The sequence below is a fragment of the Motacilla alba genome, chromosome 4, assembly GCF_015832195.1.
Source record: "Motacilla alba alba isolate MOTALB_02 chromosome 4, Motacilla_alba_V1.0_pri, whole genome shotgun sequence".
Classification (NCBI taxonomy): domain Eukaryota; kingdom Metazoa; phylum Chordata; class Aves; order Passeriformes; family Motacillidae; genus Motacilla; species Motacilla alba.
The window spans coordinates 67,699,349-67,715,002 of NC_052019.1; the positions used below are offsets into that span (position 1 = coordinate 67,699,349).

At 40.3% G+C, this 15,654-nt stretch overlaps 1 protein-coding gene across 4 annotated transcripts in view; it reads left to right on the plus strand.

The window, feature by feature from the left end:
* Positions 1 to 1,995: 1,995 nt before the first annotated feature.
* Positions 1,996 to 15,654, plus strand: part of SEC24D (SEC24 homolog D, COPII coat complex component) — a 51,715-nt gene continuing 38,056 nt past the window's right edge. Inside the window, exons 1-4 of one of the 4 annotated variants that reach the window (XM_038135429.1) lie at positions 1,996 to 2,066; positions 12,395 to 12,574; positions 13,466 to 13,592; positions 14,950 to 15,098. In XM_038135429.1, the coding sequence (XP_037991357.1) occupies positions 2,054 to 2,066; positions 12,395 to 12,574; positions 13,466 to 13,592; positions 14,950 to 15,098 (469 nt within the window). In that variant the 5' untranslated portion in view covers positions 1,996 to 2,053. Of the gene's footprint in view, positions 2,067 to 9,071; positions 9,351 to 12,394; positions 12,575 to 13,465; positions 13,593 to 14,949; positions 15,099 to 15,654 lie in introns of those variants that run through there. The other 3 variants (XM_038135426.1, XM_038135428.1, XM_038135427.1) reach the window with 3 other exon arrangements.

A 15,654-nucleotide genomic window follows, 5' to 3' on the forward strand; every position in this document is an offset into this window, starting at 1 on the left:
GGGGGGAGGGGGGAAGGAAAAAAAAAGCCAGTTCTTATTTGTTTGGTGGGTTCTTGGTGGCTTTTTTGTTTGTTGGTTTGGTTTGGTTTTGGGGGGCTTTTTTGTTTTGTTTTGTTAATTATGTGGAGAAAATCCCTCACTTGTAAATATAGAGCTGGTTTGATGAAACAAATTATAAAATCACAGCCATGCCACTAAAGAAATCATGGCACACAGTCTCTTCCAAATGAAGGAAAGATGACCTCTTCCAATACATCCCTTCAATTTTTTTTTTTAAGTGGCTTCTGCAAACTGGGCAATGTCAGGTGTCTCAGCACATGTTCTTTTCCCAAATCATTGCCTAATAACATACCTTCTTTCATAGTCCTACAATGCAGTAGTTACATAAGGCAAAAGCAAATTTTGAAGGCAGATCTAAACATCATTTTCCACAAATGTTACAGAAGTACAAAAATACATTTATGCTTAATTGCTGCCCTTAAGTTTTTTTCTCCTGACTTAAGAAGCAATAAGGAACAGAGACACATGGAAAGGATTTAATTTTCAAAAGAGGTATAAAATGACAATGTGAATTAAATATATTGACGGAAGGTTCAAGTGCGTGGCTCCAGCTAACATCCATTAAAGCTGATTCTCTTTGTCTTTTCCCAGCAAAATTCTCTTGTCCTACAAGACAAATTAATAAAATCCAGATGTTTTGGTTGCATGAGGAACCTTGCAGTGCACTGCCAGATAAGAGGATTTGCTCACTGGAAGTACAGACATTGAGTGGCAAAGGCACCAAAACCAGTAATGCCAAGTTCTTAGTGAAAACAAATCAAATATACAGGTCATAGGTAATTCTTATCTACCTATAAGGTTAGACAGGAAAACTCTGCTCACACTCATAGGAGGCATGAGCAGTTCCTCACCATTAAAGGTAAAAGCTTTTCATTTTAATCCCTAATGTGGATTATAAGGCAAGGTACTGTATGATGGGTTGGAATTTTAGAACTAGTCCTGCTTTCTTGTTTTTTCCCCCAGCTTCAAGAATGGCAAATGAAGCGCAGTGGAAGAAGCAGAGAAAAGTACAGGAGGGTCTTTCTCAGCATTTAGGTTACTGGGTGTCATCCTAGATTAGGAGTTTTGCATCTATTATGAGGGAAAAAATCCAAATAAACTGGCAAAAGAAGCCACTTTCCTCCAAAACACAGAAACAATGTTATTAGCATTGAGCATTGCTGAATTATACGAGAGTAAATGGAAATTTGTGTAGAGAATGTAACTACAATCCAATTAATGAGCAGCTCTCAAATCATGTACATAGGCCCTCTGCAGCCAAAGACCTGCACCGTTAAATATAAGACATAAGAATGTATAAAAATGTATGGATAACTCAAAGAGACAAGAATCTGGGGAAGAGGCCTCTCATGTTTCTCTGGTGTTTGTTCTACCTGTTCCTACCACTGCCAGTCTTGGATAATCAGGAAATACTTTACTAAACTGGCTAAAGAGAAGTAAACTTTTTTTTTTTCCCCTGGACTTCTTGGAGAAAAAATCTTTTGAGGTTTTCCTTCATGGAAAGACAAGGATTTCAGATTGTGTCTAAAAATTAATTCACAAAATAGCTACAAGACTTTGTTGTAACAGAAAGTGAAACACATTCACTGCAAGGTTTGTGAACATGGGAAAAAAAATGTGATGCTGGAATTACTGTTTCTTATTAATCTAGGAGTAATGTTTTGGGCTAGAATTCATGTTTCCAGGTGCCATTCCACTGCTGGTTTTACTTATCCCTGTGTTTTAGCAAGTAAGAACTAATTTACTCTTGGGACTTGGAAAGACTCTTAGGTGTGTATTTCCTTTTTGTTTTGATTCCCAGGAGATGGGATGACTACATTTTTGGCTTCAGTCGTTGGAAAAATTCTGATAAAAGCCTCTAAAGTAAAAAGAAAGCTATTTACGTGTCATTTTTGTTCTGGTTTTGGCAGGGAGATGCTGCATCCCATTCTTCCTAACAGAGCCTATGAGAATCAAAATTGATCTTCTTTGCCAAAGCTTGGAAGAGCCTTGAATGAATCACGCATGTAAGTAATGCAAGCAGGTGTTTCACTTTCCTCACCTCTGCCCTAATGCTTCATCCTGCTCTTTGAATTGTCATTTAAAGGGGGTGGTTAAGTAACACAGCACCTTTTAGCCATCTGTTCGTCTAAAACACTTGGATTTTATGGTCTCCCCTCTTCCTATTGAAAGAACATCTCATGCCAGCGTGTTGAGCTAAAGAAATCCACCATGCTGAATTCTCCTCTGATGTACGACAGTGAAATTAGTCAAGAGTAATCACATCATATTCACTTAGAAAGTATATTTTCATCATAGCTGAGATATGGATTAGGCCCAAATAATCTACTAAATTTTGAAATTATGGTTTAATGTGGAACTTAGGATTGAACACAAATATTTAAAATTAGTCTGATGAATACTCTCCTGCATCAGATTTCATCTTATAAATTTTGTTTCCTGTTAGCAAGTGTAGAGGTGATTCACTCCCCTTGACTGGTTGCTTTGAAAGAGCTCAATTACATGCATGGCTGCAGTCCAGCATAAAGATCAACTATTTTTGCATTGCAGTTTAAAGCAGGTATTGTTTCTTACTTGGAAGGCTCCTAAGAATGAATTTTTCCATAGTGAAAACAAGAACAGGAGGAGCAGAGAAAGACTGAGTTATAATGCAGTATGGGTCTCAGGAAGTTTGGGTTCTGTTACTACACTGGAAAATTCTCATTTTTTGGTCTGGGCCTGGAAAATGGGAGAAATAGCTGCTAGAAACATTGAGAAATATGAAAACTTCTGAAATTCTCCGCTTGTATTTTGGTAGTTTGATAGTTTGACTCCTCCTGGAGTATCCTTCCCTTCCCACTTTCCTCTGTATTACAAAACAAGCTGTAAGGTTTGTGAAGCAGTTTCTAACACTCATAACTGCAGTGAAGTGTTTTGCTCAGTGTCTGCCCCAGTGGGTCTGATGTTGGTGGTTCTAACTACAGCATCTGGCAAAAGGACCGGGCATAAAAAGTCATCTTGGCATCAAGTCCTGCCTGCAAAAGGCAGACAGCATTGCTCACTCTGCCTCTGAATGGTTCTGGTTAGGCTTTACCAGAGAAGCAGAGATGACACAACCAGGACCTCCCTGCATGAAATGTTACCCTCCATCCAAATAACTGCAATAGATTAAAAAGCAATCCAGCTATCTTCATTCCTGGCAATAGGAACAAGAATTCCAACTCTTTGATAACTGATTCCTTTCCAAGTGGAGTAGATTCTATTGGAAAAATCTGCCCTCCAAAAACACCTTGATGTTTAACCCCTGCTGATCCTGCAGCCTTGCCTGTTGCACTGCATCTTCTTGCCAGGAACCAGTTTCCAGACTTCTCAGCTCCTTCTGCCTCTGGTACAGGCCTCTGCTTTTGGTGTTCATGTACTCTGTAGCTGGCCTTGACATGGGTCTGTCAGTTTTCCAGACAACTGCCCATGTCTGCAAATGCAAGTGGTTTATGTGCCTCCACAGCACAAAGCTACCGCACATGCTGTGACACCAAGCGAGGTGTAGAGTTTTGCTCCTGCCCTTAATTTTAACTCCAGCTGCATCTCCTATCCCTCTGTTGCTTCTATGGTGTAAAAATAACATGATGGATTTTTTAAAAAAATAATTCTGATTTTTATTTTTGTTGATCGTGGGGAAGGCACCAATTGCTTTATACTAAAGGTATCCAAATAGCATGAACCCAGTATTTTGAAAAATACTTTGTAAACAAGACTGATATTCAACATTAATGGTGGAGTAAAGCAGAAGCACAGTCAAAGTAAGAACACACATACAAGTATTTGTATCTTAAGCAACTCAATCAAATCACCAGTTTGTTATGAAGAATTCACTCAGCTACTCTTTTTTATTGCTAGTAAGTTTGAGTACTGCTCTATAGCAAGACTCAACTACTACATCAGATATTTTAAACACAAGCAGGAAACATAAAATGAAACCCAATGTAAATAAAGCCGCCTCAGATGCTTTTGAATGTAAAAGTGAAATATATCAATGTTTGAGAAATTCCAAACATTCAGCAAGCAAACACAGAAAGGATGGTTCAACTTTCTGCTGTTCTTTCAGACTGGTGGCCTAATGTTTATTCACAGTGCTTTATAAGTGATACATTATTAATCAGATTATACTAAGACCTCATCCTTGTTTTTATGTTACAGTTCATTAAGTAGCAATTACAGCAGGATAATCAAGTCTTGAGGTTTTTTTTTGTTAGGAACAGGTAGTGCAGTCTTCCACTCTCATGCATCTTAGTACTAAATGAATTTTAAAAATAAATTTTAAATTTAATTTTTAAAATTTATTTATTTAATTTTAAAAATAAATTCCCCAACTGAAGCATCACAGTTTTCTCAGAACACCACATCTATCTCCTGTAAATGTTCCAGATCAAGTTGCCAGAATGTTGATTTCATTAGAAAACCAAAACAGCAACAGTCAGTGAGAATAAGCAGAGGAGTCTCACAGCTTGCAGATATTGGGAAATCCAGAGGCTTGAACTAGCCAGAAAGTATTTTTTGGGAGAAAACAGCCACAGTCGTTTTTCTAAAGCACATTTACTTTTGTGACATGTGGCTTGCATGGAACTTACCACATGTGGACCATAAAGCATTTTATAAAAATTTCTGCTTTACTGAGTTTCAGGGAAAGAAAGTGGTTTTAGCCAAGAGGGACCAACTCAACAAGAGATCAGGACCTTGGCTTTAAGGCAAGTGCCCTGTTCTCAAGACCCAGAGTGTCTCTTAAGCAAATAATAGCATTAAGTACTCTCTCACTTGCATATCATTTTTGTGCCTAAATAGAATTTTTTGCTTCGCAGATATGCCAGCAAACTCTACCAACAGTCTCTGAGGCAGGCAGTGAATGCCCTCTGTGCTGGTTGGTTTTTGTGTCCTCTCAAGAAGTTAGGGAGCATGGGGACAACGAGGGCTGTCATTGTGGACTTCCTAGTTGTCAGTGATGTTGAAAAGGGTTGGGGCAGGGAAGGAGTGAAGCACTCCCAGTCCTCCCATCCTCTGCAGGATATAACAAAATTCCATTTCTACAGTGAAACATATATATCCATTTCTAGGGTGAAACAATGCAGCTGTTCTAAAGCTTACCAGCAACCAAGAAAACATCCCAGCAGGGAATAGAATCTATAATCAGTCTAGACGAATTTGCAGATGAATTCAGACAAATAGAATACAAGTTTATGAATTGGAATTGGATTCACACTTCTCATCTAAAAGCACTCTGGAAACTTTAATGAGCACAAGGTGCCAGGATGTCTTTATGCTGGAAGCAGCCTGAGGGGTAGCACAGCATTACCATCACTGTGGAGCGGGAGGTCAGCATTCAGCAGGAGGAGAAAAGGAGATTCACTGAAATCCACTGGCATGATCCATGAGCTCAGCAATCCCTAATGGTCTCCCAGTGGCCTCCTCGACTGGCCAGGACCCACTGTGGTCCTGGGTGCTCTGATCCACAGCCTGAGTTAGCTTAAGTGAACAAAAACCCAACAAACCACTAAGGAATTATTCTTCCTTTACTGTGGCCTGAGCTGAAATGGGTGATGGCAGACAGTCCCTGTAGAAGTATCTATTAGCACGGGGTACTTCAAATACACAGCAATGAATGCATGCCCAGGATTTTTACATTCCCGTATTGTTTGTCCTGAATAACACCTACAGACATCAGTCTGGTATTCTGAAAACCCTTGGATGTTTTCATTCCCTATAGGGCAGTGTTTAGAAGGTGCACTCAAATAATATTTTCTAATTGCCTTTGAGACTGTTGGATCAAAATATCAGTATTCACTTCTGCTGTGCCCTCTTTCAGGTTTCTACTGTGCTTAGCTTTTTATATTAGAAATGTAGCTGATTCACAACACTGATGTGTTTCTTCTTACAGTAGTGTTCTGATTCCTGAAATACTACATATTTTCTTTTTCTTCATATAGCATTTTCTAATCTGACACACGATTTTTTGAGAGGAACATAATTCCTTCAAAGTTTGATTTTTTTTTATACCAAAGTCCTTGCTTTCATTTTAATAAAATAATATTTTAATTATAATTTCCAATTTTCTTGTAAAGCACTTTATACTGAGCTGCAAGCTGTTTTTCATAGACCTTAAATATACAGTAGGCAAAGCATTAAAGATGATTTTAGTGAATATATTTAAGAAAGATAAGAAAACAAAGTGATTTTTTATGTAAATAGCTCTTAGGACCCTTCTGATGTGCAAAAGCAAACCTGTAGCTTGTCTGAAGGACATACAAATGAAATAAAAGAAGTAAAACAGTTTCAACAAAGAGAAGCACCTTTTAAAATGTATAATCCTTGGAGTTTTATGAACTATTCCTTGTGATGAAGTAGTCTTTTCTTTAAAGAATATAAAAAATATTGCCCACATCTTTCCCTGGGGGAAAGGTTTGTTCTGATTCTTCCTGGCACCTTGTAGCAATGCTGTATTTTAAGGACATGCAGTAACTGAACAGGTTAGGATAGGATTTAGGTTTCCTGGAATCACACACACATTGTCTTAATGGGATGTGCTATGAGATAGAGACAGGAGATTGCTCAACAGGGGTTTTATAAACCTTCACTAGTAGTTTCTGGGAATGGTCCAATCTCAAATTATTTGAAAAATAATTATAACTAAAAACCAAACTTAATTGTGGTCTCTGAAAGATTTGAGCTAGCCTTCTATAAAGCCTGTATACTACTCCAAATTAGGTCTGAAATGAATTAAATCACATTCATTTTCAGCAGCATTGCATAGGTACCACTACAGGATAAATTTTCCAACCTAATTGATTCTGTTAAGAAAAGTAATTTAACCTACAAGGTCATCATTGCTGACAATGATCCAGACCAAACCAGTCTGATTCTCAGATGTTATGGTACGGTTTAATTAAAATGATTTAATACAATTACTTATAATAGTTTAGCAATCCTGCATTCTCGTTTTTGTGAAATTACATTCCAGACCTATAACACACTTTAATCTTTAATGATGTTTCCACGTTTCTGAAATTGAAAACCTTAAAATACTTAAAAAGTTATAGGTGAAAACAGTAGATAAATCCTACTGGTAGTTCCAGACATCCAGACTGTGACATGCTGCATGCCTTTTGTCTCAGTGTGCCAGGCTAAAGGACAACAGGAGCATCCTCGAAAAAAAGAGGCATCTTGATCCATTTCCAGAGTGGGCCTGAATTAAGGGAAGAACTGCCAATGCCATGGCTTCTCCTTGCTATCTTTTGCTGATCTCATGTTTCGGTTTCACTGGAGCTGATTTCTGGGAGGAGAAATCTGATATTAAGTATTCAGTAGCCAAGTAAGTGCACGGTTCCTCAGGGCTGAGTTATCCACAGCTGCTTACTGTTAATAGCTCAGAGTGAGACACAGCAGGCTGCTGGGACAGTGGCTGCCTGTCTCCCTGGCAAAATAGGGAATGTCCAAACTTAAACCTGTTATTTTCCTCAGTGGCGTGGTATTTCAGAAGAGTTTTTGCATAACTTTAATGTGTCTGTTATAACCAGGAAAACAGATAGGGGTAAGGGATGAAACTACAGCACAGCAATGATGAAAGGCATTGGTTTGCATCCTGCTTATGAAAGAGTCACTGATACTCTGCAGCCAAAACCACATCCAGTTTAACTGATGCTTGTCACCTCGGGGATGACATTTTCCATTCTGATTAGACAGCTGGGAGAGATTTGAAAGGTTTTAGACTTCCCCTGACATATCCAATGTATTGGCTCTGATAACACATAGAAAAACAGCTTATATTATTTAGTGGTGAATCCAGCTCTGGTTAGCAAGAATAAGATATCTCAAGACCTGTTCTTACCTGCTTTGTGTTGCTTGTTGAGGTTTCTGGTTAGTCTTTCACATAAAGGATGCCACTTGTAAAGGCTCATATAAAGGATCTTCATTTTGACACCTGTTTCAAAGGCCCTTGGGTTTTATTCAGAATTTTTTGTACAGCAATGAATGCTTTGGACAGTTTGTTTTGAGCTCACAGCCATTACTGAGGTATAGCTCTAAGTAAAACTGTTTAGTACTTTCAGAAGACTTAATAAGATTGTAGAACAAGGATAAGAAAGTCTCTGGAGCCTGAATTCCAGATGCACGTGAGTTACGCAGCTGTTGTGGTGCGATGCTTGGGGCTGTGCTGTGCAGGGCCAGGAGTTGGATTTTGATGATCCTTGTGGGTCCCTTCTAATCCAGGATATTCTATGATTCTGTGATTCTTTGAGTGATTGCTTTTTTTTCATCTGCCAGTCTCCTTTCTTTTTACTTTAACACAATTACGTTTACTTGTGATTGGGAAGAAAAGTAACTTTACAAATACATCATCCTCATGTTACTTCCAGTCTCTCTCATGTTACTCCCATGTTTCTACTTTGTTAATTAGAAAAACATTACCTATCCTGTAACCAAGGCAGCATTTTTAAATGCACTCGAACAGTAATTAAAACGAGAGTATGCAAACAGGTAAAGTACCTGCATCACATTTCACTGGAGATATTCAGGTGGCATAATTTTACATACAGATATGCAAGATATATATGTTTAAAATGTAGTGGTGAATATACATAAATACATCTTCAACCGGGCAACAGGATGAGAGCCACGATACTGCCTTAAGCTGCTCCAGGAGCGGTTTAGGTTGGACATTAGGAAGAATTTCTCACAGAATGGATAATCAGACATTGGAATGAGGCGGTGCTGTCACCGTCCCTGGAGGCGTTTCAGGAAAGCCTGGACGTGGCACTGAGGGACATGGTTTAGTCGACGTGGTGGTGTTCGGTCATAGGTCGGACTCGATGACCTCAGAGGTCTTTTCCAACCTAAGTGATTCCGCGATTCTGTTTTTCAAGCACATAACGAGCAAAAACAAGTATCCCTTCAGTACGACGGCTCTGTGCTCGGAGCGGGAAGCACCCCCCGCCGCCGAAGGAAGCCGTGTCCCATGGCGACCGCCCCGGGCTGCCCTTCGCCCCCGCCCGGGAGGGCACGGCCCGGCCGCGGGCGCGGCCTCGCTGCCCGCACTGCGCAGGCGCGGCCCGCGCCGGGGCGCCTCAGACGTGGCACTCGGGCGCGTGAGGGAGCGGGCGCGCGGCCGCAGGTAACGGTCCCACCCGGCACCCCGGGCTGAGGCGGCTCCGCGGGGACAGCGCGGGGCGGGCACGGGGCTGCGGCCGCCCGCAGCGGCGCGGAGCCCGGGGGCTGCGCCCAGTCGCGAGCAGCCGGCGGCGGAGCCCGGCCCCGGGCAGGCACAGGTACTGACTGCCGCGGGGCGGGCGGTGGCTCCGAGCGCGGGGCCGGACCTGTTGCGAGCTTACGGCGGCCGAAAACTCGTAGGCGGTGGGGATAGAAAAGTTAGACGCATAAGAAGATGTAGTAAAGCTTGGCAGGCTTGGCAGTGAACGGGGGAAAATTTAGATTTTGCTTTCATAGCTTGGTTCGCAGTGTGGCACCGGAGAAGAGCCCAGAAATAGGTGTGTGGCTGTATTGCATTCGGTGTGTGCGTGCAGCGATGTTCCGTTCTGCGTGTGTGAGCCCGTGTCGAGAAAGGTGCCCGAGATTGGCCACCAAATCCACACTGCAGCGTGCATGGCAGGGGACACCACCGCTGCCTAGATGACGTGTTGGGGAGCGCAGTGTCTCCGAAGAAATACAAAGTTTATACTTCTCCTTCAGGGAGCCAAGGACTCGAGCCTGTTTTTGTTTGTGTTGTCCTACTTCTGCTTGCACATAGTTAACTTTTACATCTTCACAGGGACGGCAGAGCATTGCATAGGTGCAGCGATCCTCCGAAAAAGGTGATAGTCTATTCGGTAATAGAGATCAATTAAATTCTGCAGGTGTTCCTCAGTGTTGGTGTTGTTCCCCAGGTTATGGGATATAAGGTAAACTAGTGTTGAGACAGGGAAAAAAAGTTCTCATGATCTTCTGTATGCACTCTTTTCATGGTGTGGTGGTGCATCCACACCCTCCCTCATAGTATAATTTCTGAAACGTTCATTATTCTTTAGGCAGCCTTAAAACACTCGTTTGTGATAATTGGTATATGTATTTATCCTGAGAAGAGATTAAATATCCTTGGTGCTAAGTGAAATCTGGAACTGTATTGAAGAACTTGTACTATTTTATCTGTACTTAGAACTCCTGTCACACTTCAGCACAACCTCTGTGTGTTTATACTGTCTGTGGGAAGTTTGACGTGGCAAGATTTTTATTTTTTTGTGTGCATGCGTGAGTAAGCTGTGGAGGAAGTAATTTCCTCTGAATGCTCTCGCAGCTTAAGGTGTTGGTTGTTGCAGCTGCCTCGAAGTGAAAATCTCTTCCTTTATATAGATATAAAGTATGCATATGTCTGTGCTGGTGTGTAGGTAATTTAATGCTAATTTAGTGTCTTTTGGAACAACTAGAGCTCTCACTGCCACGTCTTTTCTGGTGGAGGTGGGGGAGGGAAGAAGGTACATCTGGCAGCACCAAGCCTCTGATTAAACATTTTTCTTTCTTCTCCCTGTGTTTACATTGTTAACCAAAAAATAGGAGAAAACTCCATAGGATTAACTCCCGGAAGCAGTTAACCACTGCAGCTGAGAAATCTTGTGCTGCATGGAAAAGTGTGGAGAGGGACAGGCCCTGTACAGGGCTCAGAGGGATTTCTTGTCTGATGTGGATGATCAGTGAAACTGTTGAGGTTTTGGTTTTTTCCTTCAGAAATATCTGTTTAAATTGGGAAGCCTAGGAATGGGCTTTCTAGTAGGGATAACTTTTCTCTACTGACACGTGCCCGTGCAGCATAAATTTATCTGTGTTCTTGGAGCTGTAATTTCGAGATGCCTTTGTGTGTGCTTCTGGAGCACAATTTATGTTTTATTTTCATCTAGTATCCGTGTTTCAGCTCCATGGGTGCTCCATGGGTTGAGCTTAAGAATGTCAAGTTCAGGTGGTTGGGAAAGCTATTTCAAAGGAACTCCTAACACCTGAAATGCTAATTTAAGTTGTGTAGTTCTTTGGGGATGCTTGGCTTACTTGCTTGAGACACTGTGGGAGTAGTAAATGCTTCTTCAGGGTTTGAATCCTCAGCATTTCTCATAACAGTTTAGTTTGGGCCTCAAGAAAGCGAAATTCTGTTATTGTTAAATTCAGTCTGCTATCAAAATAGAAGGTCTCATGTAAAAAAGAGGAAACTTGTTATCAAGGCTGCAGAGTGTACAAATTGAATTACTTTTCGGATCCCTTGGTGGCAAGGGCTCTGTATATGAAAACTAATCTGGTGAAATACAATCATATGGTTTGTCAGTGCAGGATTCTTCAGATTTTTTGCTTCTAAAAATGATGGCAATTACCATGACACTCTTTCCTGAAAGTTTTCTAAAATGTTACTCTGTCCTGTTAAACAAAATCTGATTACTGGAAAGAAGTTACATATCTTGTGAATATTCTCAACATTAGAAAACTCTTTCTGAATTGCTATCTGCCAAATTTTGGGGGTTGCTTGTTTCATTTATTTAACAACAATAGGACCAAGATGTGAAACTTATGGAGAAGATGCCTGATAACAGCAAGGGCAACATACAGTGCTGTTGAGGCCATACTGCCTCAGCTCTTCCTCATGGAATATCTTGTGCTCACTTTTGGCACACTGGGGAGTTCTGGAGTAAAAAGGCTGTTCAGACCTGGGCCAGTAATGCAGAAGACAACCAGAATTAGGAACTCTCTCTATCTTGAGCTTTATTCTCTGTTTCACCAGCATCAAAAGCAAGGAATCTTCCATCACTTGCTTAGAGTGGGGTTGATGCAGAAGGTTTGTAAAAGGTTTGGTAGAAAACTGGCGTCATATTCCACACCCCCTCTAAAGTAAGGTGTGCTAGCGCAGGAGAAGAATTTGCTAGGGGGAGTTTTCTACTCTGGTCGCTCTGCCTTTCCTGACTTTTCAGTGAGTTCTGTGTTCTTTGGGATGGCTGGTATTTGGGGAGCGGGATTTAGAGTGTATTTTCCATGTGTGGTTGAAGTCAAGGCTCTCCCAGTAAAAAGAACAGTTTGGGACTTTCCTTTGAGAGTTTTTTCCATCTGCACGTCCATTGCTTACAGTTCTCTCCATGGGCTTGGGAGAGGTGAGTCCAAATTAAATGCCCCATGTGGTAATGCTGAGGAAACTAAGCTATCAAGCAAAACCAATATTTGCCTATGACTTCAGGTCATTTTTTGCCTTCAAATGTGTCTTTTTTGGGGGGATAATACAATTCATAGCCTTTCAAAATGCAGAGAGAGTGATGAATAGTAGCAGGTGTCATTTTCCTTTTTGCAGATTCCTGTAGAGGACACAATTCTTGGAATGAGAAAATTGCCATCATGAGTCAACAAGGTTATGTTGCAGCTCCTCCATATTCCCAATCCCAGCCAGGAATAGGAGGTTTTGGACCACCCAATTCTTCTATTCATTATGGACATTATGGGGACCCTAACTCTTCATACTCACCTCAACCAGGTATTATTTTGGCTTAAAATTTGTTTTCAGAGTCTACCTTTCTATATTGGTGTTTTGCATCTCTTTCTACCTTGTGTTAATTTTACGCTGATAGTGCAACAGGAAACAGAAAAAATGTTTTACCCAGTTTCTCTGAAACTTATTAAAGACAGCAAGAGTTGTGTTACTCTAATCAAATGCTGAATATAGTCAGAATTCTGATAGAAATGCTTCAATTACAATTCAAGTAATTGACTTATTAGAATACTTGGGTAGGTACTGGTTTTCATACCGGATGATTTTTTTTTATGTTAGAATAATTTAAAGGGAAAATAGTTCAAGAAATACAGTTTGAAAGGCTGTTCATTCAACAGTGCTGTTTATATAAATGACAGTTTCTTCACAGTCACTGTACTAGATCTGAATTAGGAAGAGTTTTTAGCACAGGAGAGCAGTTTCTACATAATAGAAGTTCTTTTGTTTTTACTTTAACAAGTTGTTTTAAGTTTTCATTCTTACCTTGGTCTCTGAAATCAAAGGGACCTCTTGTTTCTACCTTGAAATATAACTGGGTGACAGGGAATTAGCACTGGCCCAAACTGGCAATTGCAGTGTCTGTTCATTGTTTTTTTCTTACTCTTCCTCTTGGATACTTTGCTGGAAAGTTATGAACTGCTGTTTATTTGCTTTTTACTCTTAGTTTTTAATATCTGCTTTTATAACTGAGCAGAAATCTGCGCTTTCCGACAGAATCACTGAGGTTGTAAGGGACCTCTGGTCCAACTCCTCTGCTTAAGCAGGGTGACCCAAACCTGTTATTCTTAATGCCAGAGCAGAGCTGCACACCTGCATTTCTTGCCCATCTTGTTCTTTCTTACAGGGTTTTACATAAAAGTGCTTAATCTTTTGCAGGTGTGTCGAAATCAGCTGTGCCTTTTGGATCTCCAGCTCCTGTTGGGCCTCCACCAGCTGGTGCACAGCAATTCAGCCAGACCAGTTTCCAGAATGGGTCTGGTACACCAGGACAGCAGCCACACAGGTGACTGGAAAGGATCAACACCTGACATCTGAGCTGTTTGACTCTGTTACCTCTCTGTGAAGGAGGCGGGAATGGGAAGGGGAGAAAACAGGGACAGGTGAAAGCTGTAGAAAGAAATCTTTGCAAAAAGATTCTATGAGGGGATAGCCAAGCTTTATTACACAATATTTGTATTGCAGGTAAAGTCAGTCAATATGCAGCTCTTTTATTTAATTCTGTCAAATATTAGTTATTTTCCACATTTCCCAGGAGTGGCAAAATTAGTTTGTGCGCCCATAGCTCTTTCAGTTTTAGTGAAATTGACACCATTTAACAACATTCTTCTTGTAGTTGGTTGAAATCTTAATCTGTTTCTGTGCTTTAATTTTTGTGTAGTTATTTCATTTTCACTGTGGGAAGGAGGACCCAAAAAGACTGGTGATCAGTTGTTCAAGATGATGTACTCATGCACAGGGAGAAGTGGTGGTTGTCCTGAACATGACAAAACAGGGTGAAGAGAGTCAGGTTGACATGATCTAGCAAAATACTGATTCTCTTCCATAGCTTCCTATCATTGCCCTGACAGCTGCACATCTGCTCTTGACTTGATCTTGGTTTTTTCCCAAAATTGCTCAGAGCTGCTGTTGTAGGCCAGGAAGTATCTAGACAAAAAAATTCAAGTAAAGTGAGCTCTACTTCTCTTGAAATAGCTGGGTTCATCCTCAGTTTCACAAGAGGTCACAGGAAAATCTGTGTTGGTTGTCTCTGGGACATAGCCTGGGATCTTATTTTACCAGAGTGAAATAATCTGGTAGAAAATACCTTTGTAAGCCATGTGTGTGTTACAGCTTTCTTTTCTTTGGTTATTTTTCTTGCATTCATGTTTTCCATATCTGATAATCATTAAGTTTTTCTCTACCCACATCTTCTTTTTTTCCTCTACTACAGAGAACTCCTCAAGCATTCCTCACTTCCTTTTCTTCTCTTCACAGATTTTTCTCCTAATCTTCTGCATCCATCCCTGGTAGGGAGTCTTTCTTTATAAGCTTGGATATGTTCAGAAGCTTGTGTTTCTTAATCTTCAGGCTTACAGTTATTACTGCTCTCACTTTGCCATGCCATACTCACTCTGCTTCGTTTCTAACAAGTGTGCAAATAAACATGGACTGCCTGTTTTTATTTAACAAGTGTGCAATCTCTCTGTCCTTTGTGTATTTTAATAGAAGTATACATTTTCTGAGCAGAATGTGGGCATCTCCATTAGGGTTTTGTCCTAATTAATTGTTTCAGCACTGTCTTGAGGAGGTATGACATCTTTGAGAGTTATGATTGTTTGATGTAATTTTTTTGCATAACTGCACTGATTTTTTTCCCTTAGGTTTCAAGGCCCTTCACCTCCAAGTAACACAGGACCTTCCTATCCTCCCTTCAGTCATCAGTCCCAAGCAGCCTTCCCGAATACTGCACCTGCTTCCTCCACAGCACAACTTGCTGACCAGCTCAACAGCATGCAGATAAATAGCTATGGTAACTGAGTTTATCTCATTGGCTTCTTCTCAGTTAAAGCATTAAGACTATGATAATTAAAAACTTAATGAACTTCTGTATAAACAGAAAATGCGACCTTTGACCACCATCGTTGGCTTAAGTTCTTAGCATTTTTTTATCTCATTCAGTTCCTTAAATGAGTAGTATTGGGTTAATTCTGAATTGATGTTTGACAAAACTTCCATAAAATTCAGATATCCCATCAGTTTCTCAAAATACTCAGCGAATGTGTCAGTAACAGCCAAGGCATGAGCAATAATATGCAGACAGGGTTTAATTTTTCTCAACTTTTTACCGTTTCTCTAGGTACGAAACTATTTTCTTTTTTTGTCTAAACATTTTTGGGTTTTAATCTAAATTTATCTGCATTTATTTTGATGTTATACCATCGCAAACCTAGGCCATGAAGATGTGATCATGTGATGCTTCCATGTAAATTACTTCCAACCACAATTGCTGATATATATTTAAATTATGCAAAATATATTATATAAACAATTTAAAAACAATTATGTAAAATACAGTGTTCTCGTGT